This window comes from Astatotilapia calliptera, chromosome 16 (assembly GCF_900246225.1).
Source record: "Astatotilapia calliptera chromosome 16, fAstCal1.2, whole genome shotgun sequence".
Classification (NCBI taxonomy): domain Eukaryota; kingdom Metazoa; phylum Chordata; class Actinopteri; order Cichliformes; family Cichlidae; genus Astatotilapia; species Astatotilapia calliptera.
Window position 1 is genome coordinate 11,861,622 of NC_039317.1, and position 7,896 is coordinate 11,869,517.

The 7,896-nt window shown below is 39.3% G+C and overlaps 1 protein-coding gene across 2 annotated transcripts in view; it reads left to right on the top strand.

The window, feature by feature from the left end:
* The window catches only part of cerkl (CERK like autophagy regulator), a 40,050-nt gene that overhangs the window by 29,958 nt on the left and 2,196 nt on the right, over window positions 1-7,896 (top strand). The window contains exons 8-14 of one of the 2 annotated variants that reach the window (XM_026144933.1): window positions 2,190-2,367; window positions 2,950-3,015; window positions 3,457-3,494; window positions 3,594-3,702; window positions 3,829-3,925; window positions 5,709-5,905; window positions 7,236-7,354. In XM_026144933.1, the coding sequence (XP_026000718.1) occupies window positions 2,190-2,367; window positions 2,950-3,015; window positions 3,457-3,494; window positions 3,594-3,702; window positions 3,829-3,925; window positions 5,709-5,905; window positions 7,236-7,314 (764 nt within the window). In that variant the 3' untranslated portion in view covers window positions 7,315-7,354. Of the gene's footprint in view, window positions 1-2,189; window positions 2,368-2,949; window positions 3,016-3,456; window positions 3,495-3,593; window positions 3,703-3,828; window positions 3,926-5,708; window positions 5,906-7,235 lie in introns of both variants that reach the window. The other variant, XM_026144932.1, reaches the window with a different exon arrangement.

Consider the following 7,896-nt stretch of genomic DNA (forward strand, 5'->3'; position numbering starts at 1 on the left):
AGGATTAGCCAAGCTAGCTGTCTGGGAGTAACAACGGCCTGATGTAACTCATATACAACAGTCTGAATAATTCGATTTTTAACATTTTGATGCCAGAAGTACAAGCAATACGGCACATTTACAAGTGCATAAATGAAGCATGAAACTGGTACATGTGAACCCTGCTTTACAAAAATGTGAGTCTGCATTTTTACCTGCATTTATCCACAAACCAGTAATTTTTGTGCAGGTCATCTACTAATTAGTACTGGGCAGTGTAGAAATGTTGTAGAAAGTGTAGAAAGTTTTTTGTTTTGTTTTTTCATTATGAACACTCTGTTCACTTCAGGCACATTACAGTGATTTCTGCCTTGGCACAGAATGACTATAAATCTACCTTCATTAATGATTTACTCAAGAACTTGAACATTGGAAGTTATAAGAACTTCCACAAGTCCTGAAAAAGTCTCCAAGCTTTCTCCATGAGGATGTTTCACAGCGTCAACAAACTCAACTCACAAAGCAGATGCACTAACCAGCTCCTCAGACACTGAGTCGACTCCCTGCTCGCTATTTGCTCACATGAACTCAATAAAATAAACAAATCATTCAACTCTTCTAGAGTTTTTAAATGTTAATAGAATGAATGTTTCAAATTCTGATGATAATAGTAATTAGAGTCATTTCACTGTGACATATTACATGACAGTAATAATTTGATTTCTATGCTATCAATCCAAAAAGCCCAGCAGCCTTCTCATACAGTGACATAACAACATCTCCACAGAGAGTTGGGGTATTTTCAAAGTATGTTTTAGAAAAGCTCGTTTCAAGAGGGGGAAAATTATGGTTTAATTCAATAAAAAACAAAGTTTAAAGTTACAGCCTTGGAGCTGAGCAGCAGCCCTAAATCCTCCTACTGGTGGTTTCATGTGTCCATTTTTAGCGGTGCCCTTAAAAACGAGATGCTGCATCTCAAGGGGCTATCCTTTAAATAAATTAAAATTCATTCATGTTGCAGTTGTGCAGCAGTCTGTTACAGGTGCCATTTTAGATATATGACTTCTGACGGATGTCTTTTGTCTCCTCCCTAAATCCTTGTGTGGGATAATTATTGGTTGATTTGCATTTATTTCAGCATTTTTTAAAAATGACTTGTGTGAGCATTTTACTGCTAACAGAAACAGTCATCCAGCTCATGTGATGCTAACACAACTTTCTAATAATCAGTTGGTTTACTGTTGAATTAACTCAGTCATTTTGGTGTTTTTACTTTCACTGATTATTATATTTGTACTTAATATATATAGGATATATTAGGTACAAATATTTTTTTTACATTCAACCACTTCATCCACTATATTTTTGGATAAGAGCTACCAATATGGTATGGAAATAAATCCTAAAGGTGGATTAGGAGCCAAACAGAAAGATAATGACTTTGTGATGTAAATGAATATTGGTTGGACCTTTTAAGAAGCGCCGCAGGTTTGATCTCGGTGACACACTGACCGTCTCAGCTTTAATCCTGCGCAACACACACTGACACACAAACACACTGACAACACGCCATATGGTGAGGAAATCAGATTCTGTCCAGAGAGACAGACAGGCAGTCAGACAGACAGGTGCGGAGACAGCAGTTCAGTTCAGTAGGTTACAGCAGGTATGTGGCCAGATGGCCCGCTTAGTGCGTGTGTCTTTGTGTGTATCCATCTAAAAGCTGGTGGAGCATCTCAGTAAAGGAGCTTGATGGAAAAATCTGGTTATTTTAAAAATTATTTTAGTTATTTCTATGGTTTGTGCTGCATTCAAAGGCTGTAGAAAAATAAAACCATAAGCAGTGTTTAGCGTGGAAGCCATTTTTTACCACATACATAAAAAGAATCTGAGGAAACGTTGATAATGTTTCCTCAGATTCATTTCAATCCTCTGAGTTATTAATCGGCTTCACACATTCTGTTAATTAGCCGTATTTTAGACTGTGTGTATTTGTATGTCTCATTTTGTATGGATAAAAACCACAAAATGTACAAACGCATAGTAAGGTTACAAAATTATTCATTTTCAGTGTGAAGGCTTGGAGCAAGAGTTGTGTGATGTCCTCTGAAGTGATGGAAACACAGCTGTGTGTGTGCTGCATCCTAACTGTTTCTAATGAATCGTTTAAAGGGTCTTCTCTCAGTGTGCTGGTGTCTCTCTGCCTGCAGGTCACCTGCAGCAGGTGGACATGTGCAGCTTCTCGTCTCATGGCCAGTTGGTGTGCTTCGGTTTCTCTGCCATGTTTGGCTTTGGCGGGCGGAGTTTAGCGAGGGCAGAAAAGAAGAGATGGATGCCATCGTCACGGCGGCGAGAGTATGCTCTGGTTAAGACGCTGGCTAGGCTGAGGTGACACACACACATATATAATTTTTACTTTTAAATGTAAATGTGCGTTCCTAAGGCCTCAGTCACACAGACATGACTGACTGACCTCAGTGACCCCATAGCAACCACTAGTCACTAAGGAAAACTGTATTCCATGACTGTTTGGTTGCTGGAGGTTGTTAGCTGTTGCTGAGTGAAACTGGTCACAGTGCTTGTGATGCTTTTGATTGCTGGAAGGTTGCTGAGGTCACTCGTAGTATGTATGGATGACACTGATTTGTCTGCAAAAAAATTGTCTGTTTCCTATTAGCATCCCATTTTTATCATTTCGCTAAAGCTAGAGTCTGTGTCTTCCATGTGGCAATCTGATAGCAACACAAGTAATCACAAGGTGATTTTTGGTGCATCACTTTCTTTGCCACCATTTTCACATGCTTAAAGCAAGCATCCTCCAGCAACCACTCATCACTCATAAAATACATATTTTTCCTTAGTGACCGGAGGTTGCCAACGGGTTGCCAACTGGTCTCTAAGTGTGACTGAGGTCTAGCTAGGTCTAGGACTAGCTGGTTTCTTATTTCTTTTTTTCTCTGTCTCCCTCAGACCGGAGGACTGTCAGCTCTCCTTTTTATCAGCAAGGAAGTCAAACAGCAATTTGTTTGTACAGCGGTGAGAAACACGCGCACACACAAACACGCACATACGCTCTGTGATGTTGGATGGTACATCTAAAGTGTCTTCAGACCACCATAAAAAACAATATGCATTTGTTTAAACAGGTTACAAGCACTCAGAGGAGACTGTAATTGTTCCACACCAACAGTGTTTGTTAGTTTGCTGCGCTGTTACATTTACTCAGCAGCTGAACCAGAAAGGCAAACACACCACGTAACAGCTTGTCTACTACAGAGACTTGCAGCACAAATCTACCAGAAACAAACTCAACGCAAATTTATTAAGAACAGTGTGGAGGAGAGCCTGTTTGAGTCAAAGCTGTTGTTTTACCATGATTAGTTTAATAACTGGCTCTGTGTTTGATGATATTGGTCCGTTATATAAATTTTCTCTTCTGTCATATTTGAAAAATTAACTTGATTTCTTGCTTCTCAGAGATAAGGACCAGGACCAAGACCAGGACCCAAAGTCCGGTAAAACCACTACTTCTCTATTAAAATGGACAAATCAGATTTTAATCGCTACCAGCTACTCTCTGTCTTACTTTTTCTTTCTTTGATTTGTGTGTACAGAGGGGGAGGAGTCCTGGGTGACCAATCAGGGCCTGTATCTGAGCATCAGCATCATGTCTATCCCTTGCCTGAGTCCACACGCACCTCAAGGACTAGCTCCAAACACCAGGTACACAGTGTACGAAGATTGGCTCGATCTTCTGCTCTTTGGCCTTGAATGCATCACAGTGCACGTTAATACATGATGATGTTTCTAATAATGCTAACAGTCTCCACCACTTCCTGATTTTGACAGTTTGGCAAATGGCAGTGCAGCGCTGATTGCGGTCGGAAACACCTCCAGGTCCGAGTTTATTAAACACCTAAAGAGATACAGCAGCTCTACTGGACAGGTGAGAACACCTGCCAGAGGTGAAAATAACATGAATCAATTTATTCCATTCAAATCCTCACTAAAACCTTTAGCAGATCTTTTAAGGCTCAGGAACTGAACATTTGCAATCTAAAATCTAAAATATTCACAACTAAGGAATGTCGGAGTACGATAGCAACCTTTTTTTCTTTACAAACTCCCAGTTTACTCAAACAAATATCCATTTTTTTCTGTCTGGTGCAGTTAAAGTTCAAGTGTTTGCAATTTCTCATTGTGAAATTGCAAATGATTTATGGATTTCATCATCTACAGTACATATTACTATTAAAAGAATTTTTAAAAATGGGGCAAATCTTTGTACACAAGAAAATAAACTAAAAACACACAAAAACCTGCAGAAATCAACACTTCCAAGACTGTTCTGAGTGGACATTGTGCGTCTGTTAAACTCTACTGTGCAAGAAAAGCAAAGACGACATGTTGATGTTATCATGATGGGCTTAGTTTAATTGCACAGAGCTGGTGCAGTGTGTAGATTATGCTGATGACAGCCTCAGCTATTATATATGTTTCCACCCAGATGTTTTCTACCGAAGAGAGCAATTTATTGTCGTGGGAACTCACTCTTGACTTCAGGGTCACACAAGCACTTTGACTCGGGACAATTTTGTGATTGTGTTACAGTCGATTAATGGCTGTTGATTATACCACAATCCCTCAACGTTCACAACACCTAAAGACTCTAGAAGATGGGAAAGTAGGTCCCAGTTTTAAAAATACCGCAGTTTTCCTTGAAGTTAGTGAGTAGATTAGCCTGGTTCAGCATGACCTGGTCTGGGCAGAGAGACTGCACACTAACCCACTTACTAAATATACGGGCAGTGTGGTGTTCAGACTTGGAGTAAACAGGCTGTTTACTGACTGGCCTACATCCTGCTAGCGTCCGTCCTGACATCTCAGCAGAAAGCACAGCAAAAGTGGATGCTCAAGTGGAGCTGCCCACATGTGACCCTTACAGTTTATGTCCTACTGTGGACTTTAAACCTCTCCTGTCACTTGTGTGATGTAGAGTGTGTGAAAAACTGAATACACCTTTATTAATCTGATGATTTTATCAAAATAATTTTAAAGTTTCAGTGCTTTTTGGTGCAAATCCTCCTGTGTGTTGGTATTGAAGCAGCATTAAATTGAAGTGGAGCTGCAATTATACATTAAGCTGCTGGATATTTCCATGATCAATTAATCATATCCTTTGTTTGCTTTGATCTATTAAAAAAAGCTGAAAATGTAGGTCTCCCTCTTTAATGAGATGCAATAAATTCAAATTCATATGATCAAATAGACAAAATATTAGAAACTGCTAGAGGAAAATTTTAAGCCATCAATTAGGCGTAGTGGAGTTGTAAAATATTTCTCTCTACAATTCACAGTCTCGTGAAGTTAAATCAAGTGTGTATTTAAGGACAGTACTGGAATCCTCTGGGCTCTTGTTTTAAGATAGATGTTAATCTGTCCTATAAGAACGGCTTTACTTTAAGAAAGCGCAAACCTGCAGGAGAGGACAGCAGACAGACAGACAGACAGTGGGACAGTCAGCTGGTCTTTGCTGCCCCCTGTTGGAGCCTCACAGCAGAGGACAGTGGACCGGAAGAACCACAGACAGATCCTGCTGCTCTCTAACAAGCTGCTTAACGGAGATCTTAATGGCTCTTTCTGACCTCATCAGCTCAGCTTTAACACACACACACACACACACACACACACACACACAGACAAAGCTCTGACTGATTATCTGTGTGCAGTTCAACTTCTCCTTCGTGGAGACGCATGCTGTGTCAGCAGTGAAGATCCGCCCCTGCTCACTGATTGGCTGTTCTGAGGATGAGAGTGAAGAGGAGGGTGACTTGAAAACCACACCCTTCATCCACGCAGAAGGAACAACCTTCCCCTGGAACATCGACGGAGAGCTGGTGGAAATTGCTAATGAAGTGCTCATCAGGTGGGACGCTCACGCCTTCGTTATTAAAAATATATCCAGATAATACAATCATTACAGACAGAGGAATTACTCTGAATTGATTAATTCAAGCACTGATTATTGATGATCAAGGCACTATTTTTCCTTTTAGTTCAGATCAATAAAATACAGCAAGAAGAGGTAAATATAGAGGATAATAATAATGATAATTATTATTAATATTATTTTGGACAATGGCTGCTCTTTCATTTATTTTCAGTCCAGTCCTTGTACCTCATCCTTTTCAGAGGTATCTTGTTTTGTTTATTAAAACATTAACAGTGATTTATGAATCTTTCAAACATAAAAAGGGACCTAACACAAGGGCTGAACCCATGTTGTTTCTACACATAACAGACAACTTAGCACGAAATAATATTTTTGCACCAACATGATGATTGTCAAAGACATATTAGCCACAAACTTGGTATGATTGGAAGAGGATTAGGGAAACTGGAAAAAATGAGGCACTTTTTTTCCCCAGAATTCTGAAATTAAAGTCAGAATTCTGAAAAAAAAAGAAGAAAAAAAGACGAGCCTACTTTTTTTTTTTTTCCAGTCGTCCTAATCCTCTTCCGTAATCTCAGTATGATGTTCAGTGAGTTCTTAAAAGATTTGAGGAAACTGGACAAACGGAAGACAAAAGAAGAAGTGACCGGCCTAAAAAACAGATAACATGATCTGAAAGTCATGTTGAAATTCTTCGAAAGAAATGGAAAAATTTAGCAAAGACCTGAAAATGCATCCGATCCATCGGCTGCTCACTGAAGCCTCATTTGAAATGGTCTCAGTTTAAGTGTGGTTGTTAAGAAGCCATTCTTCGTGAATGGAAATGTGGCTGAGTTGTGCCAAATTACACAAGAACTGGATTAAAAATCAGTGACAATAGATATTATAGGGGGATGAATTCATATTTGAATATTTGGATCAAATTTTTTTTTGTGTGTGTGTGTGGAGCAGGTCAGGGGAGAGGTACAACAGTGAGTGTCAACAGCCATCACTAAAGCAGGTGGAGGCTCTGTCATGTTTTGGTGCTGCTTTTCATCCAGTAGTGCAAAAATTGATGAAATAATGAAGAAAAGTACCAGCAGATTTTGATCCACGATGCAATTGGTTTCATTTTTCACAGTACCAAGCGACTGACTGGTCTCCTTGTCCTGGAGCTCACACTGTGTTTGTTTTTTTACATTCTGTGACATTTACATCAATACCAATCAGGCCATGCTCCTGCAACCATAGCAACATGTCTGAGGTCCTTAATATCCACCTGACTGTGTGTCTGTGTTTCTGTATGTCTTTGTGGTGCATTCAGAGTCCACCCAAGACTCATCACTCTGTACGGCGAGGAGGTGGAAGAGGCCGAGTCATCTGTCTCCTGCAGCTGCATCTGAGAACAACAAGGGGGCGCTGATCTGTGTGACACTCACCACGGTAACCAAAATGACTCAACAGTGCTCTTTGTACAGACTCTGAACTCACAATTTGAAACTTTGGTCATCAGCCCATGATTTTAACGATATATTCATAGAGGAAAAATAAATAAAATAAAAAAGCTCCTTTACTTTAAAGCCGTATTAATTTTATATTCTTTTTATCAAAGTATAATGTGAATATTTTGTAATTTTTATTCATGTATCAGCTGCAGAACTGACCAATGCACATAAAAATGGTTTAATGTTTACAATTTACTACAGTTTCATTACCCATTTCTCTCAGATCATGCGACTTTAATTTCATATGTTGCTTTTTTACATCCAGTTTTTGTTTCTGTGGCAGAGAACAAACTTGTTTAATTTGTGTTCAAAATCCAGTTTATTTCACTTCCCAAAGGGTTCATGTTTGAATAAAGGTATTAATAGGTGACTTTTCTATCTGTGCAGACGATGGTGAAGCAAAAACAGACCTGATGTATGCATGTAGATTCTCATTTTGACTCAAATCATACTGCGACTGGAATAAAGTATAAAAATCAA